Genomic DNA, 26,343 nt, shown 5'->3' on the forward strand with positions numbered 1-26,343 from the left:
TAAATAATAATTTAGAGTATTATATGATTATAATTTTTTATAATCATATTATTTTGAGAAAAAATTATTTTCCAAAAACTGTGTTCTTTGTACTTACGATGTGACTTGTATTACAAAGCACAAATATTCCAGAAAGCACAATTTTTGTTATTAGAAAGGACTGAACCATTTGGGTCACATCACCTTTTACATGAAGAATCACGAGTATTATATTACACAAATTTCAGGACCTACCAGGATGGATTTCCTCCTGGCTTACTCGGATGCAGAATTTCCTGTAGATCTTTGTAACAAATTAGCTGATAACTAAGGGGTTCATATCAGCCAGAATAGCTAGGCTATAGCCCAACATGATTAAAATCAAGGCCTTAAAGCAATTCACTTCTGATTTATGCTCTACGTCTAATGTTTGTTGGCAGTGTTTGTTTACCACAGTTATTCAGGGGCATGAAAGAGAGGTTGGCACAAGCAGTAAATATCAGGTTTCAGAAAATATTGACTTGGTAAAGTCAGAGAAAGGAGTCATAGTGTTTGACTAGATGAAGAGTGGGAGGGAGGGATTCTGGGTGGAACAGCACAGCATAATTTGAGATAAATCAGTAGGAGTGTTCTGGGAAACATAGTAGATCAGCCTGGCAGATTAGACAGAAGGCTGATTGTAGGGAATTTCAGTGTTAGACTGAACAGGCAGGCGAGCCAGTGAATCAACTGATTGAGCATATTTCCCTCTGAGGGAGGTCCCAGGTCTCCTTCATAGCTCTGTCCTTGGCACACTCTCCTCCCTTTGTTACTGTGGTCCTCTTTAGTTTTCCTCTTGCCTTAACAGTCTTTGTAGCTCCTGCTTCTGTCTTGATCTCTTCCCCCCCTACATTATCTCGCTGAGTGATCCCATCCCCTTTCACCATACACACACAGTAACTCCAGAATTTGTATCTCCAGCCCAGACTTCTCTCCTGACCTTCATACTCATACATGTACAACATTCCCCTTGATAACACCACTTGGATATCACACAGGCATCTTAACTTCACATGCCAGAAATTGAATTTTTGGTTTTTACCCACCCTCCCACCCCTAATGCAGTTATTCCCCCACTCTTCACCGTTTCCACTCAGTTACTTGGATAAAAAACCTGGAAGTTATCCTTGAGTCCTCTTTCCTTTTTTTTTTTTTTTTTTTTTTTTGCGATACACGGGCCTCTCATTGTTGTGGCCTCTCCCGTTGCAGAGCACGGGCTCCGGACGCGCAGGCTCAGCGGCCGTGGCTCACGGGCCCAGCCGCTCCACGGCATGTGGGATCCTCCCGGACCGGGGCACGAACCCGTGTCCCCTGCATCGGTAGGCGGACTCTCAACCACTCCGCCACCAGGGAAGCCCGAGTCCTCTTTTCTTGACAAGACACATGCAGTCCATTTTCTGGGTCTGTCAGCTGTACCAACACTACACACCCTGCTGCTACACTGTTCTGAGCTGCCTTCTTCAGCTATATTTAGGACTGACTACCTAATTTGCAGGTCCTGTTGCAAAATGGAAATATAGAGCCCCTTGTTCATAAATTATTAAGAATTTCAAAATGGTGCCAGCATTGCATTAAATCAAGCGCAAGGCCCTTCTAAGTGCAAGCTCAGTGTGACTGCATGGGACACTTGCTAGTAAAGCTGGCCTTCCCTCTGCTATAGCAGACGCCTCCTAACTAGTGGCTCCCTGCTTCCCCCTATAGACCATTCTTCACATAGCAGTCAGAGTCCTCAGAGTAGATCAGATCATACCAGTTGCCTGCTTAGAATATACAGGAATCCTCCATGCTCTGGCCTTCCAGACTGTACGTGATGTGATCCTGAAGCTTCTTCAACCTCTTCTTCTACCACACTCCTCTCTCATTCCCTAGGCAGCAGCCAAAATGGCCACTTTTTCGTCTCTCGGAACAAGAACAGTCCCATTTGAGGGCTCTTTCAGCCTAAGCACAAGTCTTTCACCAGATCTTAAAGGGTCAGCCTGCTTTCCATCATGCAGTTCTCAGGTCATATGTTACCTCCTGAGATAGGCCTTTCCTGACCGCTCCTATGAAATAGTATAGCCTCCTCCCCGATACTTGCTACACCATTACCCAGTTTTATTGTATTCTTAGCACTTAGTACTGTGTGGCACTACCTTTATTAATTATTAGTTATGACTTATTGACGGTATCCCTGTCACCTAGCATAGTGCCTGCCACAGGATAATGTTCAATAATTATTTGTTGCATGAATGAATGTTTTTCATAATATTTTTACCCTCTTATATTTTGGAAATTTATCGTAAGATCGACAGGGTTTTTTCCTTTGTTCAGTCCTAATACTTTTTTATTTGTTGAATTCTCATAAAATTGAATTCATTTATATTTAATTTACAGATATTCCAAAGTTAATTTTAAAATCTCAAAGAAATCATTTTTTCTTTAAAATGGCGTGTCTTTGGTATGACACATACTATATGTAGTGTAGCTTGGACAGGGAATTAAAGATGCTATTACGTGTTGAAATTGAAGTTAATAATATAGAATGAGTAGAGTTTTCCCCCTCAGAATCAGTATTTTACATCATAATACCAAAGGTTTCACAGCTTACGCTTCACAAGTTTATGTAAAATCATTTATTCAGTAAACATTGAGCATCTATTATGTACCAGACACTTTACTTGTCCTTGAGTTGCTCACTTTAGAAAGCTTGTGCTTTTATATGCAACATTCTGTGTAGTTTCAAAAGAAAAATACTAAATCTACTTTATGAACTACACTCTATCTTCTAGCTTTTAAAAAGCCTTACTGCTAGTCCAGAACGATGCTGCTGTATAGAAGAAACACACACACACATACACTTTATGAAGCTAACATGAATGTGAAATATTTAAAGTTAATTTACAAATCTGTTGTTTACCAGTACTGTCTGGTACACACACCAGTTTTGGAGGGGGCGGGTGTGGTGGCGGCCAAGTGCTATTGTTCACAGAATTTTCAATGCTTTTTACATAATTACATTGAATGCCATATGGCATTTTATTGCAGCTCACTAGGAGTTTATACTTCTATTTGTGTTATCTTTAGTGCATTTCAGTAGCACTATTTTTTGTAATATAAATGTAAAATATTTCTTTTTCATAAAATATCATGCTTCAAGATGAAAATAATTCATAGAATACAGAATCCTGACTTTTCCAGAGATAACTCCCACGTGGATTCTAAGTGGTGACTAAATGACAGGATATATGCTGTACAGTCCTTCAAATATGGAAAATAGGAATAACTGTTGCTGACCATGTCAACCAAGAGATAACAAATTATTTTTTTCAAGGACTATTTTTTTAAAGATATCTCATTATATATTTTTATTATTTTTTTATTTTAAATTTATTTATTTTATTTATTTACTTTGGCTGTGTTGGGTCTTCGTTGCTGCGCGCGGGCTTTCTCTAGTTGCAGTGAGCTGGGGGCTACTCTTTGTTGCGGCGCGCGGGCTTCTCATTGCAGTGGCTTCTCTTGTTGCGGAGCATGGGCTCTAGGCACGTGAGCTTCAGTAGTTGTGGCACGTGGGCTCAGTAGTTGTGGCTTGCAGGCTCTAGAGCGCAGGCTCAGTAGTTGTGGCGCACGGGCTTAGTTGCTCCGCGGCATGTGGGATCTTCCCGTACCAGGGCTTGAACCCGTGTCCCCTGCATTGGCAGGCAGATTCTCAACCACTGCGCCACCAGGGAAGTCCCTTCAAGGACTATTTTTTAAATTTATTTTTGGCTGCATTGGGTCTCAGTTGCTGCGCACGGGCTTTCTCTAGTTGCGGTGAACCGGGCTACTCTTCGTTGTGGTGCGCGGGCTTCAGTAGTTGTGGCGCGCGGGCTTCAGTAGTTGTGGCATGCGGGCTCAGTAGTTGTGGCATGCGGGCTCAGTAGTTGTGGCGCACGGGCTTAGTTGCTCTGTGGCATGTGGAATTTTCCCGGACCAGAGCTCAAACCTGTCCCCTGCCTTGACAGGTGGATTCTTAACCGCTGCGTCACCAGGGAAGCCCTTCAAGGACATTTTGTTTTGAAAATTTCCTCTGTTGGTCTGGTGCATTAGTATCTTTTTTATTCCTGGAACTCTAGAGAGATGAGTTGTTTCTAATTGTTTTCCAAATAGCTGTTACTAAACTGTTTTTGAAAGTTTGTAACTTTAACATTTTTTAAATTAGCTTCATGAATGAAAATCTTCCTAAAATATATTACACATTTTACTTGTATCCATACCTCACAAAGTTTATTGGGAACATAATTTAGCCTTCTCTTTAACTTGTTTTTTCTCATGAATGCCTATTTTTGAATTATGTGGTAGCTGCCTCCAGATACATCAAGAAGAGTGGGTTGGGCTTCCCTGGTGGTACAGTGGTTGAGAGTCTGCCTGCTGATGCAGGGGACACGGGTTCGTGCCCCGGTCCGGGAAGATCCCACATGCCGTGGAGCGGCTGGGCCCGTGAGCCATGGCCGCTGAGCCTGCGCGTCCGGAGCCTGTGCTCCGCAATGGGAGAGGCCACGACAGTGAGAGGCCCAAGTACCACAAAAAAAAAAAAAAAAGAAGAGTGGGTTATTTACCCTTTCATAAGATGGCCACAGAGTATTGTACTTTGTGAGTTCTTTTGATTATTTTATGTAGTTCTTCACTCCCCTCTTAGCAACTATCATTTTGTAATGTTGATTGTGTTACTGTCAATTGCAGCCCCTCTCTTTGTTCTGATTTAGTGTTTTTAATTTCCTGTGAGCTAGGGAACCAGTTTTAAAATTCGATTAGAATGAATAATGTGTGTAAAAGAGGACTGAATAGACTCTGATTGAAGGTCTGATGGGCTCACCTATGAGTCAAGTGCCCAGAGCTGTCATACTTGGCCTTGTGACATATGTTTTGGTTGCTGAGATGCTCTTTTTTGCTTCTTTTCTGGTACTAGTTAGGACAGATGTCACTGTGTTTAATAAATCACAAAATAGAAAATATGTAGAATTTGGAACCCTTCCTTTGGATCACTTGGTCCTTGGTACACTGTACCATCTATCTGAAATTCAGATATATAATAAAGTATTGCTAATTAAATTCCCTGACATCTTTCCAAGCGCTTTGCCATGAAACTGAGTCATACAACTTAATGATCTCTAAAAGCTGTTGATTTCCAAATTCAGATTTCTATCGTGGATGAAGTATGCAGTTTCAAAATCTGTTAAGTGTTGACAGCATATCAGGATACTCTGCAGTTAGGCCCAGTGTACGTTCAATAAACTGCCAACATATATAATGGGATACGTACTTTGTCAGGCATTATCCTAGGCAGTGTGCCTAAAATGAATAAGGAAACCAGGGTTTCTGTTTTTATAGGGCTTATGTAGTACCCAGTTGCTCTCAGACTTTTACCTGTGTATACAGATCACCTGGGGACTTTATTTAAAATGCTGATTCCAGGACCCGGCCTCCAGAGTTTTTGTCTCAGTAGGTCTTGAGCTGGGACTACAAATATGCATTGTTAACAGGCAGCCTGATGATTCTGATGTAAGTGGTCCTGACAGCACATTTTGACAAATATGTGTCTGGCTGATAAGGAATTATTAACAAGGAGGTACAGTCTTCAAATAGTATGTAGACAAGAACAATGTGTTTCTGTGTTTAACCTGATCAGTATTTCATCTATAATCTAAACTATCTCAAGAGTCTATTTTTTAAATCACTGGCTTATGTTTCTACTTTTTACCTTTATGTTGAGATAAAATTACTGGAAACTATGATTAAATCTAAGTATGGTGTTTCTTCTCTCTTGAATACCCCACCAACAAGTAGTCTTTTCCATGAGAATAACAGTGGCCTATGACAAACTGTCTCCCAAAGATAACAGTTATTAGAGCGCTAGAGTACAGGCAGAACATTTCCACCCAACAGCTTCTTTAGAAATAAAGTGTCAGTGAATGCATCTTGAAGTATATGTGAGAAATTTTGTCAGTGGTTGCCTCCAAGGAGAGGATCTAGATGTCTAGGGGAGACTTCGTTTTTTGTTTTTTGTTTAACTGAAGTATAGTTGATTTACAGTATCATTTTGGTTTCAGGTGTACAGCACAGTGATTCACATATATATATATATATATATATATATATGTATATATTCCTTTTCAGATTCTTTTCCCTTATAGGTTATTACAAAACATTGAGTATAGTTCTCTGTGCTATACAGTAGGTCCTTGTTACCTATTTTATATATAGTAGTGTTATATGTTAATCCCATCCTCCTAATTTATCCCTCCCCCCGACCCCCCTTTCCCCTTTGGTAACCGTAAGTTTGTTTTCTATGTCTGTCTCTTTCTGTTTTGTAAATAAGTTCATTTGTATCACATTTTTAGATTCCATATATAGGCAGTATCATTTGGTATTTGTCTTTCTCTATCTGACTTACTTCACTAAGTATGATAATCTCTAGGTCCATCCATGTTGCTGCAAATGGCATTTTTTTTATGGCCGAGTAATATTCCATTGTGTATATATACCACATCTACCTGATCCGTTCATCTGTTGATGGACACTTAGGTTGCTTCCATGTCTTGGCTATTGTAAATAGTGCTGCAGTGAACATAGGGGTGCATGTATCTTTTGAATTAGAGTGTTCTCTGAATATATGCCCAGGAGTGGGATTGTAGAATGATAATGGTAACTCTATTTTTTGTTTTTTAAGGAACCTCCTTACTGTTCTCCATAGTGGCTGCACCAATTTACATTCCCACCAACAGTGTAGGAGGGTTCCCTTTTCTCCACACCCTCTCCAGCATTTATTATTTGTAGACTATTTAATGATGACCACTCTGGCTAGTGTGAAGTGTTACCTCATTGTAGTTTTGATTTGCATTTCTCTAATAATTAGCGATGTTGAGCATCTTTTCATGTGCCCCTTGGCCATCTGTATTTCTTCATTGGAGAAATACCTGTTTAGATGTTCTGCCCGTTTATTGATTGGGTTGTTTAGTTTTTTGATATTAAGCTGTATGAGCTGTTAGTATATTTTAGAAATTAATCCCTTGTTCATCACATTGTTTGCAAACATATTCCCCAGTCTGTAGGTTGTCTTTTTGTTTCGTTTACGGTTTCCTTTGCTGTGCAAAAGCTTTGAAATTTAATTAGGTCCCTGAAAATGTTTTTCTTAATTCTTTTTACCTGTTCAGTCTTCCATGTCAATTTTCGAACAATTTTTTTTCCAAATTCAAAACATTCCGGTAAATTTTTATTTTAAACCTATAAAATTGTTTGGGAAGAATCAGCTTTTTAGGGTATTTAATCTTCCCATTCAGAAATACAGTTGTTTTCTCCATTTATTCAAGCCTTCTTTATATTTTTAGTAACAATGTGTAGTTTTCTTCATATAGAGTTGAACATTTTTGGTAAGCGTTGCCCTGTGTATTTAGATTTTTGTTGCTATTGTAACTGCTTTCCCTTAAAAATATTATATAGCTAGAATATAAGAAAGCTACTTTTGTATATTTGCACTGTTTCTAGTCTATCATTGTTCAGTTATTTCTTTTTTTATATAAATTTATTTTATTTATTTATTTTTGGCTGCTTTGGGTCTTGATTGCTGCGCGCGGGCTTTCTCTAGTTGCGGTGAATGGGGGCTACTCTTTGTTGTGGTGCGCTGGCTTCTCATTGTGATGGCTTCTCTTGTGAAGCACGGGCTCTAGGTGCGTAGGCTCTAGAGCGCAGGCTCAGTAGTGGTGGCTCGTGGGCTCTAGAGTGCAGGCTCAGTAGCTGTGGCGCAGGGGCTTAGTTGCTCTGCGGCATGTGGAATCTTCCCAGACCAGGGCTCACACCCGTGTCCCTTGCATTGGCAGGCGGATTCTTAACCACTGTGCCACCAGGGAAGCTCTGTTTCTCTTTTTTTAAAGTATATAGTTATATTGCCTGCAAATGTATACTGACACTTCATTGGCATATGAAATTTAGAAGAGTTTTATATAAATATATCCATAGGTATCATTCTATTAGAAGTACAAAATAAAACTTCTGTGTCCTTAAGTTCCTGAGCTTATCGATCAGAAATAGACAGTAACTTAAAAAAAAAATTCAGTTTGAGTTTATTGATTCCTCCACAGGGAATACAAAATTCAGCATGGAGGAGCCTAGGTTGTAAGGCTGGGTGGTTTTTCTGAAACAAGTATCGTATGGTTTCACAGCTATGTACGTATGTGACAACTTATCAAATTGTGCACTTTAAGTGTGTGCAGGCTATTGTATGTCAGTTACACCTCAATAAAACTGTTTTAAAAAACAGTATCACAGAACCTTTGCTTGAGTCAGGTTTCTTCCCTGATAGTCTTGCCTTCATTTGCTTTCACTGAAGATTTCTATTACAGTTTTTGCTAATGAACTTGAAAAGGAGTGCAGATCAGTAGTTACCGTGGTCCCTGACAGGTAATAGACACTCTGAGTGTATTAGGCGGAATGTAATTGAGTAACACCGGATTGCTTTTCCTTCTTTAGTACAATGCTGTCAGCGCTCGCCTCGCAGGCGCCTGTGGGAATACTGTTACCCTCCAGTATGTGAGCCATGAGTAAAGAACATGGGAGACGGAGCAGCCGCCTCCGGAGTAAGGGCTGGCTTTGCTGGAGAGGCGATGACCCAGGAAGGAGTTTGCCAGGCAGAAAAGGAGGAGTAAGAATACAAAAGAAGGTGGCAAATGCCGGCGGATCCTCAGAAGTTCTAGAGGCTGTTTTGTTTGGGTAGCAGTCCGTCTCGCCTACTCCTCCAACAGCTGGTAGCTTTTTCATATGTTTCTCCTCCAGTACCTGACACTGGGCCTAGGTTATGGTAGGTCTGCAGAACCCTCTTGAATTCAGTGTCATCTGTACACTTACTGTACTCACATGCCACTCCCTTCCACTCACTGGTACTGTGTAGCTTCCCTTCATCTCTTGTTTATTGTTCTCCCTCACACCAGTCTCTCCTTACCCTGCTTCGCTCTCCGTGTTGCTGCCAGAATTCATCTCCAGTTTACAGTGAATCCTTTGCTGTAGTTCCCGTGTTTTAACAACTGATTCCTGATAGCTCAGTTTGGCATAAAAAGGTGATTTCAAGCTAATTTGTGTGTCTTGAGCAATGCTGATGAAAAAGCCATTCAAGTAGAAAGTAAGGGCAGAGTCTGCTGTGGTGTAAGTGTGCGCGCGTCACTGGGCTAAATAGGGCGGGATTAGAAAGTCCTGATCGAAATCTGGGAGGATAAATTGAGGTATGTAGTAAGTGTGGCTTTTACACTTTGACGTTTACACCAATCAAAACAAGGATAAAAACAAGCATAGCATTGCCTAGTATCTATTAGAAATCAGCCATAAAAAAAAATGAAAATTCGCCATTTGCAGCAACTCGGAAGGACTTGGAGGGCATTATGCTAAGTGAAGTAAGTCAGATAGAGAAAGACTGTATGATATCACTTACATGTGGCAGCTAAAAATTACAACAAACTAGTGAATATAACAAAAAAGAAGCATACTTACAGATATAGAGAACAAACTAGTGGTTACTTGTGGGGAAAGGGAAAGGGAGAGGGTCAATATAGGGGTAGGAGAGTAAGAGATACAAACTATTACGTATAAAATAAGCTGCAAGGATATGTTGTACGACAAGGGGAATATACCCAGTATTTTATAATAACTATAAATGGAGTGTAGCCTTTAAAAATTGTGAATCACTGTATCGTATACCTGTAGCTTACATAATATTTTACATCAGCTATACTTCAATAAAAAAGTTTTAATTTAAAATAAAGGTCAGGATATAACTAACATTTATGTACAAACATAATATGATATATTAATATAACATATTGTTTATATCACTAGAATTTAGAAGATACTAAAATATAAACATGTCTTTAGTTAGTTCCTATATAGTGGCAGTTAAAAGTTCTTAGAGGCCTTGTAAATTCATGAGGAAAAGACAAAAACATTTGGGTTTTTTTCGTTTCCAGCCTTTGTTTTTATAAGATCAAGTAAGAGTATGTGGAATGCTGGATAATTTAAATTATTTGAGATAAATCTAATTCTAGCATTAATCTTTTATAACTGTGTTACAGAAGTTCATATCCAGCTTTTATTTTCATTCTTGAACGTAAAGTTTAAACTCTTCAAAGTTGGAAGGGTTTGAATTAATTTTCTTGATAGGGAGAAAGTGAGACCATATGGCCTGGAACCCCATTCACAATGGGAAGTCTGAAGCAGTGAGTCAATAGGGAGTCCTTCTTTCTCCCTTTGCTGTCCTAAATGATAGTCTAAGTGTCTCTCACTCTTTAATATCAGTACCACAGCAGCTGATCCTAAACAGAGCACTCTCTCTTGAACCGAACCACTCCTCTGATTCCCTCCCCCCCCCCCCCCCGGCTTCATTTGGTGCTAATTAATCTCACTTTTTAATTTTTCAAAGGTTGCTAAAACAGCATATTAAAATTTACCTCATTTTTTCAGAAATTCTCTCTGAGTTCCAGCCCACATTGATGGCCACATCCTGCCAGATATTTCCCATCTATTATTCCAGCATTTATAGTTTCATGGAGTCACTAATGAAGTAGCCATTTGCTGTATTTGCTTAGTCACCATAGCAACAGTGTCTTGGTTCATGTATGCCTGGGTAGCTTCTTACAGTTTGACATGATATGCGGCTAATATTTCTGATTTCTACTCAGAGGCAACTGGAAATTTGCAGAATGGTATTTTTAAATTTGCTGAATAGAAGTTGTTTTGATTCCACTGTTGTATTCTCTTGGCACCCATCACGTAGTCATGGGATCATAGACATTTTAATTTGGAAAAATGATTCATACTTGCAGTATATATCACAGGGACTGGCTAGAGAAGCATTGCATTTATCATCATAAGCAGCTTATTAAATCCCTAACCTAAATATTTTTAGGAGTAAAAGAAAGTGATCAGAGGTTAGCAGTTGGGGCTGCTTGATAATCTTGGATGCTTAGCTTTAAACCATTTTAAATAATTCTGGTTATAAGAATTCAAGCTACAGTATAATAAATGTGAAAATTGGAAAGTACTTCTCATCACAGTAATTTTTCCAGTCTTTTATTGTCTGATTTCTGTTAGGTCAGCTTCTTTGAACTGCATTACCTCATTCGAATATTTCCCTTCCTACACACCCACTCTAAGTTCCTTCAGTCACCACTGAAACTAAGTTACATAAATCTATTTTCATTTTTAAAATGTGTTTTCTTCAGATTTCGCATAGCGTAAACATGTACCTTGCAGAAAATACATACTCTCTAATATACATTATTTGGAGAAGACGGTGTAGCCTGTTTGTTGTGATAGAATTCACAGTTTCAAGAATCTGATCTCACCTTAAATGATAAAAAATTATTGCTGTACCATCTGTTTTAAAATATGTAAAAGCTCACTTTAAACCACCAAGTTCATTTCACACCTAAATTGCTTTTATCAAACACACTCTATACTTTAACCCCTACCTTGCGAATGAGTGAGTGAAACCCACAGGTGCCCACTTCCCTTTAGTCATCTGTAATCTCGTTTTGATCTGTATAAAAATGCAGCAAGCTCAAATCCTTACTAATTTCTTTCTTGGCTCTGAATATTGGACCTGAAGAAACATGGGCATATTTTAGAATGTGTTTATTCAAATATATATATGTACATATACATACATACATATTTTTTTCACCTTTTCCTGCCTAACTCAGTTACTGAATGGATTCACGAGGAGACCAAGGTTGTATGGTCAGTTGCTATTTGAGCATGTTACCTTGGATTGTTCCACGGACACAGATTTTGCCCTCGCCTTTAGCTAGTGACACTGGAAGGAACTGGGTGAAAGAGCTTGGTATGAAACCATTACCACAACTGGAAAAACTAATGTAGGAGTTTATGCTTTCTTACTGCTATTCAACCTCATTCAGGATGTCTACCAAAGCAACATTTACAAAGATTAATGACCCAGATCATCATATCAACACATTAGCAAAATAAAGTGGATTTTGTCCATATAAGTAGCCTGTGTAATAACTTGTAGTCATCCGTGCCTGTTGATGATGCAGGAAATGTTTTTATACGTTTGTTTGGGGCCCCTAATAGTAGTCATTCTGTGACTAACCAGAGCTACATGAAGAATAGCCTGATATCCCTAATGTTTTATAGGAGTTATAGGCTATAAAATAAGGGACTAAAAGGTAAAGGTACTTTTAAATAGAGCTAGTAATACAAGTAAAATGACACATAGAGTCCAAATCCATAAAGCATCAATACTGTTTTTGCCCACATCTTGTTTAGAAATCATTTTCCTGTATGCTAAATTTATTGTCTTTGTTCTAAGACCAGCTATAAAAATCCTAGATTTGAATTGAACCAGGTAGTGTTTTATATATTTAGAAAAAGCAGACTGAAGCATTTCTATAATGCCTTCTTCCCTCTACTAATAGCAAGAAAAATTATTTTGTTAAACTCATAAAATGATATATTCTTTTTTTTTTTTAATAAGTATTTATTTATTTATTTTTGGCTGCATTGGGTCTTCATTGTTGCGCGCAGGCTTTCTCTAGTTGCAGCGAGCGGGGACTACTCTTTTTTTTTTTTTTTTTTTTTTTTAAAGAATGGGGATACTGCTTCACATTTAGTCTTGACCAGTTCCTGCACTTCTGTTTTTCTGATAGGTTTTTTTTTTTTTTAAGATGTTGGGGGTAGGAGTTTATTAATTAATTTATTTATTTTTGGCTGTGTTGGGTCTTCGTTTCTGTGCAAGGGCTTTCTTTAGTTGTGGCAAGCGGGGGCCACTCTTCATCGCGGTGCGCGGGCCTCTCACTGTCGCAGCCTCTCTTGTTGCGGAGCACAAGCTCCAGACGCACAGACTCAGTAGTTGTGGCTCACGGGCCCAGTTGCTCCATGGCATGTGGGATCCTCCCAGACCAGGGCTCAAACCCGTGTCCCCTGCATAGGCAGGCAGATTCTCAACCACTGCGCCACCAGGGAAGCCCTGGGGGGTGGGGGGCTACTCTTTGTTGCGGTGCGCGGGCTTCTCATTGCGGTGGCTTCTCTTGTTGCGGAGCACAGGCTCTAGGTGCGCGGGCTTCAGTAGTTGTGGCACATGGGCTCAGTAGTGGCTCGCGGGCTCTAGAGCACAGGCTCAGTAGTCGTGGCGCACGGGCTTAGTTGCTCCGCGGCATGTGGGATCTTCCCGGACTAGGGCTCGAACCTGTGTTCTCTGCATTGGCAGGCGGATTCCTAACCACTGCGCCACCAGGGAAGTCCCTCAGTTCTTAATAAATCTATCCATAGACTCTATATAAGAGAAAATTTGCATGTTGGCCAGGTCATGTCAGTGTTCACAGTTCCCCACCAAATGATACCAAACCAGAAGCCTATTTATCAGTCAGTGGATAGGTTTTAGGAGCTTATAAAAGTGGGGATTGAATGTCTCTTGAGAGGGCTGGCAACAAGAACTGAGAAAATTGTGAAAATAGGAAACCTTAGTGTAATAACCGCTCTCAGCACTTTGTCAGTGTGGTGAACATTTGAGCATTAGTGTTTCTGCTATGAAACTGAGTTAATTTTATTATATTAATGGTAATTTCTAACAGTTTCTCTTTTAATTTTTAAAGAATTTTATCCACAAAGGTAGAACCTATGTGAGACTTAAGCTCTCAAAACCAAAGTCAACTTTAAATTAATGAATAAATTTCAATCCTTGATGAAAAGAAAAGGCTTTTGCATTCTGTTTATTAAACACTTGATTATTAAAGTGTTTTTAACAAGATGTGTATGATGTGATTCGAGACTCTTCAAGGGTTTGGCAACCCCCAGTACGCCATGCTGAGCTGCCACACTGACTGTTTGGCCCGCAATTCTCTCATCCCGTCGTCCTCTGAGTCACACATCCCTGTGGGCTTCTGTGGGCTCTTGTTGTTCATGGGGGCTCCACAAGGAAACAGAAGACAGGAGTCCGTTCCTGAGCTGGGCAGGAGAGTTCAGGCGGCAGCAGCCGCTAGAATTAGTACTTAGGCAACACCCACCTCCTGCTGATGAAAGTAATCTGGGAGAAGAGATGGGTGGTGAAATCTGAGTGGCATGAGTGAAACGGTGATGTCAAGAAGATCTCTGAACACCGTCTAAATGGATCTGCCTCACACAAAAGTGTACGCGGGTCAGTGTGCATAAATGTTGGATATAAAATTCTAAACTACTCCTTAGTGATTATGGGCAGAAAGGGGCCCAAGTACTATTGTTTAATGTTTCCTGCAGGCATTAGCCTCTTTGGCCGATGAGGTAAAATAATGTGTATGAAATAATCTAGAGCTATTTAGAAAACTAGAGAAAATCAAGGGGTCCTAGAGAAACCTAGAGAAAATCAAGGACTAAAAAGGTCCAGGAGGTGGAAAAATAGGGCCACTCACCTCAGTGAAATAGATATCCACAATAAAGGGAAGGAGAGGAATAAAACAGCTACTTCATTCAGTTGCACCCACTATGCAGTTTGTCTGGAGGTGACCCTGTCTCCTGGGAAGAAAAATATTTACATAACCTCCTTGAATCATGCTTTAATATGACGAGGAAGATGGGGAAAGATATTTTTGAAACTAATATTTAGTTTTAAAATGGTTGTGAGGTATCTGCATAACTTAGGAAGATGTTCTGCTCAAACGCATTTTTCTACTTTTGTTAAACTCAAACTCATGTTCTGGTCACTAATGGTTGAAGGTCATATATGAGAGATTGATTTGAGTGCCCTAAGGATTAACTCCAAAAATATTTTGACTACATCTGAAATCCAGTAAATTTTTAAAATCTGATATATGAACAGTTACCCAAAACTGTAAGCTGCCCTATTGCTGTGGTTAAATTATAATTAGTTCTAATTAGCACTTCCATGAGCATTACACATTTTACCTGCAGCTGAATGGCATTTGGAAAGAAATTTTCTTATCCTTGAAAATGTCAAAGGAGATCAAAGAAAGTGCTTTTTATCTGATGTAGCCAAATATCCCCCCCATCAGGGTAAAGGATGAACACAGATTCCATAAATCTAATCAGTGAAGCAGATTTATTAGAAGTTATGTTTATTCAAATAACTTCCATACATTTCTGTTTAGTGTGGCTACTGAAGTGATCACAGTAAGTAAAATAATAATACAATGTACTGAATGCGTCCCATGGGACAGGCCATTTATTGTCTTGTAAAGATTATCTCACTTATTTCTGTTGTTGTAATTCTCATTTTTCCCCGTGAGAGCACCAAGGTGTCGAAGAGACTGACTAACTTGACCAAGGTAACACCTAATAGTAGAACTGGACCTTAAAACTGGAGTCTGTGTTCAGACCCTACCATACCATGATATGGTACATTCTTTCTAAACGAAGCATTGTTCAGAGTTGTTCTGTGTGCCATAGGTTTGCTTAATCTCTGACTTTTTTTTTTTAATGGGAAATTATCAGCATGAATCTGAATCCAAAAGATATTTCTTTGTTGCCTTTTTGAAAACAGTCATCCCTGGGTATCCATGGGACATTGGTTCCAGGACCCCCTGCAGACACCAAAATTCACAGATGTGCAAGTTCCTTATGTAAAATGGTATAATACAGCTGGACCTTGTTATCCATGTGTTTTGCATCCTCAGATATGGAGGACCCGACTGTATTGAGTTATAAATATGGTTCCTGGTCCTTTTGATAGATAAGCTTTTACCCGCCACCCCTGGGAATCATACCAAATTATTTAGGCTTTTTACTTTTCTTGGAGTATGGAGAAGGGAAATAAAATGAAAAGTTCTTAAAAATGAAACAAGTATTTTTGTCATTCATCATCCTTTGGAGTTTAGGGTAATTTCATTTCTAGCATAAAAAGAGTAGCTACTTGGACATGTGTTGAGAAACAATAAATTGTCCCTGATTAGCTAAACTTTTTTCCTCATGTGTTTCTGCTTTTTGCCTCTACCAAAATATTGACTAGGGTATTTGATTAACAGGAAAAACATAAGCAGTAAAGGGTTTCTTACATCAAATGCTGTTGCTTCCTTCCGCCCCCCCTTCAACTGCCCCCCTTCTTTTCCCCCTTCCCTATCACACACACTCTTACACTGAAATCACAACTTTCTAAGGTAAAAAACAATTTGCTTTCATGAGATGATATAAGAAGTCATGCCTTTCTTGGACTAAAGAAAAAACACATTGCAAAGAAAAAGTTTCAAGCAACCAAAGTTTATAATTATTTGAACAAAAACTCCGGGCAGTGCAAACCTTAGATACCTTGTTGCTTCCCAGACTCCTAAGAACCAGTTGCATGTGCTGTCTTCCTGACCCGCTTCCTCCCATTCGGACATCTGTAGTACTTGCATGCAACCAGAGCACTGGTGACTGGGAAGTAATGCTACTGCTTAGGCTAAAGGGATCCACTGAAGGTGCCTTCAAGTTCAAGATATTAAGCAGATTACATAAGGAAGGACTATGAGAGAAAAGGAAACTACATAAGATAGTAAAAATGTTGTGGCCATCAGGTAAGATATTTATATTTTGGACTGTTGAGTGGAGATTGTGTTGTTTAGCTCACAGATTAGGTAAACAGATACTCTCCGGAATGTTGGTGATATATGCTTTTCCTGGAGAAGTGAAAATTGGATTGACAGTCTTACAGTGTTTTGGTGAAAAAGAAAAAAGTAGGCAAAAATTAAACCAAGACACATAAAATGTCTTCATTACACTGTCATTTATTTTACCTTACCCAACACATACCAGAAACTTGCGGATGGCTGTTGTTTCTAACAAATCTAGGAGAAAACAGGGTGCGTTGTGAATTATCATTTCCCTCGCCAGATGTAGGTCCCTTCCGAACAACTTGCTAGCTAATGTAATGGACGCGTTTTGGACATAATATATTTTCTTAAATAGCTATAAATATTTTAAATTGGGATAGTATATGTTTACCAACTTGAAAAGACATCTGGATTGCCTCATTATGTTTAAGATGTAGTGATATAAGAGCACTGGACGAGGAATCTTGAATTTTTTTCCCTTTCAGACAAGCTGTATGATCATGGGCAAGTCACCCTCACGCTGGGACTTAATTAGTGATTTGAATTATATTACTCTCATGTAAAAGAATTCAACTCAGCGTTAAGTCTTCCATTAAGAGGGAACTGTTAGGACTCACCGACCTAGAGAACAGACTTCTGGTTGCCTGTGAGGGGTGGCGGGCAGGGAGAGGATTGGGGGTTTGGGGTTAGCAGATGCCAACTAGTATATATAGGATGGATAAGCAGCAAGGTCCTGCTGGGTAGCACAGGGAACTGTATTCAATCTCCTGTGATAAAGCGTAATGGGAAAGAATCTGAAAAAGAATGTATATGTATATATATCTGTAACTGAGTCCCTTTGCTGTACAACAGAAATTAACACAACACTGTAAATCAGCTATACTTCAATAAAATTTTAAAAAAACAATCATAGGGAGGAGAAAAAGAGGGAGCTGTTAGGTTGAATCATATGAAATTGCTAGTTTTATAAAAAGCCAAAAATGATCAAAATTCTGTATTATATAGGAGATATTTTTTGACTGTTTGAGCACGAGCTAAAATGCCCTCTCCTAAGAGGAATCTGGGAGAGTCCATCAGCCAGCTCATGGATCTCAGGACGGCAGCGTGGAATTGGAGGTGCAGGGAATTGCAGGTCCTTCAACAAAATTGTGTAGTTTTGATGCCAGTGTTTATGACGCACTTGTGTCATGGCTTTCTTAGATCTAGTTATAATTCTTAGATCTTTGCTGCTGCTTTGCTTAAAACAAAAAACAGGGGCTTCCCCGGTGGCGCAGTGGTTGGGAGTCCACCTGCCGATGCAGGGGACACGGGTTAGTGTCCCGGTCCGGGAGGATCCCACATGCCGCGGAGCAGCTGGGCCCGTGAGCCATGGCCGCTGGGCCTGTGCGTCCAGAGCCTGTGCTCCACAACGGGAGAGGCCACAGCAGTGGGAGGCCCGTGTATCGCAAAAAAAAAACAACAAAAAAAAAACAACCCCCTGGGATAGAGATATATGGATCAGAGGACTGCTAACTGGAGGCCTGGTATAGCTAGTGTATGTGTTTTTTGGTTTTGAGGGGGGTTTTGTTTTGTTTTGGGGGAGGAGGATTGCCCTTTTAAAAAAATTGAATTAGTTGGCAGTGTCTAATGAATGATTTCACATAAAAATCTGCCTCTGGATTTTCTTGAATAATTAGGCAATCTGGTAATAGCAGTCTTACGCTCCTGCAGAGTAACCTGGTGCTGAGGACTAGTTGCCCACTTGGGGTGGAGCTTTTGCTCTGTTTCCAGTTCACCACAGCCCTCACCTCTCACTTTTTCTTCTTTACTTGACAGGCCCCTGTAGACATTTGCGTTGGCGATTCTCTTGCGCTCTCCAGTAGAACTTTCTGCAACGATAGAAGTGTTCTGTATCTGTATTGTCCAGTATGGTAGCCACATGTGGCTGTTGAACACTTAATGTGGCTGGTGTGCCTAAGGAACTGAGGTTTTAATTTAATTTAAAGAGTTGCATGTTGCTAGTGGCTACTGTATTGGACAGTGCAAGCAGATAATGGAGTTTTTCCCTTTATTGGGTGTTTCCTACAGAGTGAACATTAAACCTTAATATATTTTACAGTCTCTTCTCTTAGATGCCGGATCTAAATGTTAGCATATATCGCTGTAAGTCTTATGATTTTACATCCAAATTACCATCTCTGATTAAATGCAGCCTAAAACCTTTCTTCTTCTGATCCTTTTTTTCCTAACTTACCACGTTTACATTGCATGCCCATTCTAGGCCGTAGGGATATGAGCAAGGTCCCTGTTTTCATGAAGCTTACAAATAATTCACAGATATTTCTAAGAGATACTTAATTTTAATATTTACTGTCTGTAATCCTTCTAGTAGTCCTGCCAGATAAGGGTATATTTGATTACTCGTCAACTGCAAGTGCTAAAATTTTTTCAAATCCACATTCTAATAGACTAAAATGTTTTACTATTACTATTCCTCTGAGAAGCTCTCTGTCCTATTGAAGCTTCCTATAAACGTACTGTCTTAAAACTAGGCATCATCAGAACCTTTTTGTATTAGTGAATCAGCTCAGCATACACCTGGTTATTCCCTCACCTGGCCTTTCTCCCAGCCTTCTGTCCACCTGCTCCCAAGCTGGGCCTTCTTCTGAAACTTGTTTTTGTTATCTGACTTAGGGCCCAGTGGGTGTTTTCACAGGCAGTCCCAGCGCTCCGGGCTGTTCCTGCTTCTCCTTGCCCAGAGACTTTTCTCTCTCACCCGGCAAACGTCAGCTTCCTTCTCCCCCTTGGGAGGCACTGTTTACCTCCTTCACTGCTTTACTCTCTCCCTTTCAAAAATGAAATCAGCATCTTAAGAAAATTTACCTTCTTTTGTGAAACCTGTCATTTTAAAAATAGCATAAATCGCAGTCAAACGCAGCTAGAGCACAAAGGATAGATGAATGCTAAAATAGTGATATTTACATTATAAAATGACTCCTACATTGGCAGCTGCTGATGGAAACATTTGTCATTCAGTGTTTTTGTAGTTGTTTAACTCTATAGTTAATAACCAGATTAGCAAGGCAGTATTACTAAGGGTGTTTTGCTTAGGCAGGATTATAGTCTATATGTATAAAATCAGGCATTATTGGGAAATTTGTTAATATGGGATTCAGCCTTCGTGATCTAAAAAAGGTGTCCAATAAAGGTCATTTGTTCATATGCTTAGCCAATATTTTTGAGTTACTTTTACATAAGAAGCATTATATGTAGCAGGGAGGTTAAAAAAAAGATCTGTTGACTAAAATTTGTAGACTTCTCTTCCCCAGCCTGCCAACAGCTTAGAGCAGTAGAATTTGGCTTTTTTCAGTTCCTGTTAGATCTTACCAGTGTTCATACTTTAAAATATTTGGGGATGTTTATGCTACTTTTTTTAAATGAATTTTATATTTTCAAAATATACTAAACAATTTGAGAATTGAATTTCCACTGTAGTGCATAAATCTTAATAAAGTATAATGAAGATCTTTAAGTAACTTTAATAAGGGTGATTATGCACCATGATTATAGCCTAGTGACTAGTGACATTGACTTAATAGGAATATTTTTTTCAGTGTTATAAAGGAGAATGTGCTCTTCTTTCTCTCTCTCTGTGTGTGTGTGTGTGTGTGTGTGTGTGTGTGTGGAATTAGGCTAGTTGAAGGCAGGTTGATGAGCAGCAAGGAGAATTAAGTGTTTTTTGAGCTATAATTGATATACAATATTATGTAAGTTTCAGGTGTACAACAAAGTGATTCACAATTTTTAAAGGTTATATTCCATTTATAGTTATTATAAGAGAATTACTTATTTTGATCTAAATTCAATAAGCTTTTAATTAGAGATGTTATTCTATTATATGGCCTTTTAGGGACTGTATAGATTAACTGCTTGAACCTTTGGGTTAAAAAAAAAGATCTGAGTTCCAGTTCTGTTTTGCCTTCTATAAGGAAAAAGCAAGATTGAAAAGATGTAGGTAAAGCTTTTAACACAGTTTCTAGCAACATAGTAAGTGCTTTAAATGTCTGTTATTTGTTATAGTTGTCGTTTTATTAGTGTTTAAGCTCTTGGGTCACGTAGCCCTTGAGCTTTTTCTTTGATGGGAAAAAATGAGAGATAAAACTGACTCTTTAAATAATAATTCTAGAAAGACTGGTAATTCATTGAGTCCTAGTCTTCTAAGAATGTGAATGTGTATTCTAAATTGTCCTGAAATGGTGGTAGTAATTAGCAACACGTATTTTTTTTTAATGGTTTGTAAAACAGGGCCTAGCTGTGTCTAAATGATCACATAGTAATATTTTTCTATTACTTCTTGAAAATAACACCATGTTTTTAAATTTTCTGAAAAAGTTAAGACCCAGTTTTTTAAATGGTTGGGACAGCAAAACTTTTAGCTTCCTCCCAGTCCAGCATAAAACCTCTGTGTGTAGTTTGCTGTTCAGCTGTACAAACCAAATATTTCCAAATTAAATTATTTTGTACAAGCCTAGTTTTAAACCTCATTTTGACTTTGAAGGCATGTTGAGGTCAGTGATGTTTAATTTGGTGCTTTGTTCAGTGATGAAGTGGAGTTGCAAATTGTTCTGACGCTTCATGAGATAATGTTAAATGAATTATTTAATGTTAAGTAAAGAACCCTGCTAAATTATTTTAAACTATTCAGGTTAGTTAAAGTATTTTAAGATTTAGTTCTTTAAGAATATGTTATATTTTCAGTCCACAGATTAATCTTTTGAGGTGTTTTGTTTTGTTTTAATCTACTTATTTATTTATGGCCGCATTGGGTCTTCGGTGCTGCGCGTGGGCTTTCTCTAGTTGGGGTGAGCGGGGGGGGCTACTCTTTGTTGCGGTGCGTGGGCTTCTCATTGCTGTGGTTTCTCTTGTTGTAGAGCATGGGCTCTAGGCATGTGGGCTTCAGTAGTTGTGGCATGCTGGCTCAGTCGTTGTGGCTCACGGGCTCTAGAGCTCAGGCTCAGTAGTTGTGGTGCACGGGCTTAGTTGCTCTGTGGCATGTGGGATCTTCCCAGACCAGGGCTCGAACCCGTGTCCCCTGCATTGGCAGGCAGATTCTTAACCCCTGTCCCACCAGGGAAGTCCCACCTTTTGAGTTTTGAATCATAAAGATATCTTCTTTTAATTAAAACAAAACGCTTAGACTTGACTTTTTAAATGTATAATAAAAAGGTTAAATTTTAATGTGAGCTTTTTATTTTTTTAAAAGTTAATTCAGTGTTTTCCTTTATATATTTAAAAGATTAAATACTTTGAGGATAAAAATGGCATGAGTCATGACACTCTATGGATGATGAAATTGACTTTTAGAACTTTTGTATTAGAATTGAAAGGAAAGTATGCCACATGAACCTGAATCGGGATGCAGTGGCTGAAAATAAATTCTAGTGTAAGAGCATGACAAGAATAAGCTACCGTTTATAAAAATGCACTTACCTGAACAAACTGAAACCCCAAGGAATTTTCAAATTGTGAAGTAATGGGAACAATCATTTAATGTAGAAGGAAGAAGCTAGCGCATGCCTCCCTCCTTGAATGCCTTATAAGATCAAATTGTGGAGTGAGGTGATTGAATCAGGAAAGATAATTTAGTGGCAGCATAACAGGTAGATTACCATCTAGAGAGGCCAAACCCCTGAGAACTGATTGCATTAAGGGGATGGGGCTAAGGTTAGAGCATAGAGAGGTGTTCAGAGACAGGTTGCCACTTGGTTATGGGGGGGTTTTTTCCGCCCTTTTTTCAAGGAATTACACATGCTTAGTTCTACCTCTTTGTAAACATTCCTATATCTGTCTTCAATCATTCTTTTCTCTCTAAACGCTTATCTCTCAGTCACTTTGAGACATCTTCTCAGCTTGGAGGAGTGATTTCTGCCCAGTCTTTTTCGCCTCACCTCTTACAAGTTTGGATTGCCCTGCTCCAGCTTACCCTCAAGTGCACATCCTGGAGTTAATCTTTACTTCGTAGCAGCACGCAGTCAGTTGTCATAATATCAACCCCCTGTCCCTCTTCAGTCCTGCAGATAATCAGTTATAGATAAGCGTTTGTTTAATGTTTGTCTTCCACTAACCAAGTCTTTTCTTCAGAGAGAGGCACCCAGTAATCATTTGCTGGATGATTGCCTGTAAGAGGCTCCTTCTAAAGTCTGGTCATGGCACAGCTGGAGCCATGGGGATGCAGATGTGGGAGAACAGTGGATTAAGCTAGAGAGATATCAGGGACTTGATCCCATAGGGACATGCAGTCATGTAAAGGAGCTTACGTGTCACCCAAGAACAGTCAAGAGGCCACTGAAGGATTGTTAGCCCAAGTCCATCTTTGGGTGGACATCTCCCTTCTAGACCTCTAGCTAGTGCCTTCTTCCTGGTTCATAGAAAGTATATTTGGCCCATGAAAAGCAAAGTAACAAACTACATATGATTTATGGTAACATATACAGTAAGTTTCTAAAGACATTTCTAAAGTACTTTTTTTTACACTTCATAAAATAATGAATTTATGTATTTAAAGGATATATATGGGTTTATGAATAATTGGAAGGATTAAAATATTTATATTTTAATACAGAAATGGCTATACTCAATTTGGGGATCATAGTTAAAAATAAAACCTGTAGTATTTATAGCTTTCAAATTAAAAAAGCAATTGGTAGATATTTAATATCTTCTGAGGAATTTGGTATTATATCCCGAAAAATAGGCAGAAATAAACAGAGAAATAACTCCAACCAAGTAATTAAATAATAAGAATGTTATAAAAGCAGGTACCTTTTATACTGCAAGTTGTGCCTTTGAAGGAATTTTATTTTATTTTTTTAACGTCTTTATTGGACTATAATTGCTCTACAATGGTGTGTTAGTTTCTGCTTTATAACAAAGCGAATCAGCTGTACATATACATGTATCCCCGTATCCCCTCCCTCTTGCGTCTCCCTCCCACCCTCCCTATCCCACCCCAGCTTACCATTCCCACTCCCTGTGTCCTCAAGTCCATTCTCTAAGTCTGCATCTTTATTCCTGTCCTGCCCCTAGGTTCTTCAGAACCTTTTTTTTTTTTTTTAGGTTCCATATATATGTGTTAGCATACAGTATTTGTTTTTCTCTTTTGAAGGAATTTTAAATGAAAATTTTTAGTTCCTGTTGAACCAAAGAATTTAAAGTCCCATTAAAATAAAGTAATATGATGTTCAACATGTATTATTTTTAAATGACCAACATTTTTAAGGCTTTCAAACTAAGAAATGATTTTTCGTTTTCCTTTAAGAAAGTATACTTCCTTTTCTGATTATGAAAGTGATTGATGCTTATTGCAGAAAATTTAGAAAGCATATGGAAATCTTAAATGCATTCATTCTGCTCTCTTTCTTCCCATTCTTTCATGTTAAGTTCCATTTTCTTTAAAAACCCACCTTCTTTTTTTTGTCTGTATCAAGTAGGTAATTTTCTAACATGGTTCTCAGCTTCTTTGCTGTGACCATTGCATTTCACTAGTTCCTTTTGGGTTCATTTTACTTTTTGCTGAAATGAATCCTTGAGTAGTTCTCTCAGTGAGGATCTGTGAATGATAAACTTTGTTTTTGTACAAAAATACTTTTATTTCACTCTTACTCTTCAATTATAGTTTAGCTAGACATGGTTGGCAATTCTTTTTCTATAGTACTTTAAATATATTCTTGTATTCTGATATCTTGCCGATGAGAAGTCTGGGGTACAGTGGTACCTTCTGTCCTTTAAAAAATAGTCACTTTGATTAAAAAAAAAAAAGTCATTTTGAAAGCTACACCATTTTCCCCCTTAAAACATTTTTTAGATTTACTGTGCTCATATGCCAAAGAATTAATTTTTAAAATAAGAAGTAAATGGTTGAATGTGAGTCACTGGGTATGGTAATATTTAGTCCAAAACAAAATCTCCTCAGATTGCTATTTGAATATATATATTTATAATATGCTATACCTAGTGTCATAGGTTTATTTTATGGCTCTTTTTCCAAAAGTGATGTTTTTAATTATATTTTAATTTAGATGGATGGAGTCCTACAGTTGGACAACCAATGCTGTCCAATAGAAATGTCTGTGATGATGGAAATGTTATTTATATGCACTGTCCATTAAAGCAGCTACTAGCCACTAGATCCTGAGTGCTGATGTGTCATCTTTTTATCATACTTTAATCTCATCAAATGAACAGACGTTTTGGATTAATACCTTGATTAGTTTTAGACCATATAACTTAAGATAATTCATTTTTACATGCAAATTTTTCTCTAGAAATTTAAAGCTGATTAGCTTCTTTGTTTTAAAACTTAAAGTTTGACTGCAAAGTATAGGTTTAGAAGGAAGTTGTAGAATTAAATGACATGGTTTGCATGTTTAGCTTATGGTCTGGTTTCTACATTATTGTCATATTCAGTGTGTTTTTGAAGTATTAAGACTGATGTATCTTCTTTATATATTAAGTATTAGTCTTGAAGAATTATAGGAATAACTCTTCAGGTTTCACTCCAGTAAACAAGTAAGTTTGTTAATAATGCCTTCTGTTTTTCAGATTACAAATAGAAGAATCTTCCAAACCTGTGAGGCTGTCACAGCAACTAGACAAAGTTGTGACAACCAATTACAAACCTGTTGCTAATCATCAATACAATGTAAGTCTTCATGTCTTTCTTCACTGTTCTGTCTTTAATATCAGACTCTTAGCTTTTGAAAGGACCTCGGCAGTCACATACCTTGCTGTCAGGCGCTTGAGTTATCCAGACTTAGTGAGGAAGTTAACAGTTTGCCAAACATAGAAAAGATGTTCACTGTGTATCCTAAATCATACGATGAGAAGAAGGCAACCACTGTTCAAATGACTCCTGAAAAGTTTTTCAAAGAAATAAAACACTTCATTTTTAAATGTTTCTAATGTTTTAGTGTCCTTAATAAATATTAGTTTTGCTGTTTTTTCTCAATACCTTTATAACTGAGAGTTTTTAGTGTTTTGACAAAAAATTTTAAAGGTCATGAAACAATGATAATTTTTCCCATTGATTATTAAGATGGCTTTGCATAGTTTCAGCTTTTATGGGCATTTTTACGGCCTCACACTACCATTCAAAGCAAGGACTGCCTGTGTGTGTGTGTGTGTGTGTGTGTGTGTGTGTGTGTGTGTGTGTGTGTATTTAAACCTTTTTTATTGAAGTATATCATATATACTATATTTATTATATATATACACAGCATATATATACACACACACAGTATGTATTTTCTGTGTGTATAAAATATGTATACACATGTATACATATTATGTGTACTTTGTGCCAGGCACTGTTCTTACTATTGTAACTACTGCTACTATCCTTATTTTACAGATGAAGTAACTGAGGCACAGAGAGGTTAGCTTACTTTAGGTCACACAGCCAGTAATTAGCCAGTCCAGGTGTTGAATCAGATAGTCTGTTTTAAGAGTCTTACTTTTTTTTTTTAATTGAAGTAAAGGTGATTTATAATATTGCATTAGTTTCAGGTGTCCAGCAAAGTGATCTGGTTATGCACATTTTAGGTTATTACAAGATACTGAATATAGTTCTCTGTGCTATACAATAGGTCCTTGCTGTTTGTTTTATATATAGTAGTGTGTATCTGTCAATCCCATACTCCTGATTTATCCCTCCCCCTACTTCCCCTTTGGTGACCATAAGTTTGTTTTCTGTGTCTGTGAGTAGGAGCCTTGCTCTTAATGAACCACTGTGCTGTGTTGTTGCACATTATTA

The 26,343-nt window shown here is 38.3% G+C and overlaps 1 protein-coding gene across 1 annotated transcript in view; it reads left to right on the forward strand.

Annotated features, from left to right (window-relative positions):
* The window catches only part of GTF2F2 (general transcription factor IIF subunit 2), a 151,095-nt gene that overhangs the window by 94,922 nt on the left and 29,830 nt on the right, over positions 1–26,343 (forward strand). Inside the window, exon 6 of the mRNA XM_022574878.3 lies at positions 25,134–25,233. Within this exon, the coding sequence (XP_022430586.1) occupies positions 25,134–25,233 (100 nt within the window). The remainder of the gene's footprint in view (positions 1–25,133; positions 25,234–26,343) is intronic.

This window comes from Delphinapterus leucas, chromosome 18 (assembly GCF_059928025.1).
Source record: "Delphinapterus leucas isolate spDelLeu-1000000601 "Yukka" chromosome 18, BTC_Dleu_Yukka2, whole genome shotgun sequence".
NCBI lineage: Eukaryota > Metazoa > Chordata > Mammalia > Artiodactyla > Monodontidae > Delphinapterus > Delphinapterus leucas.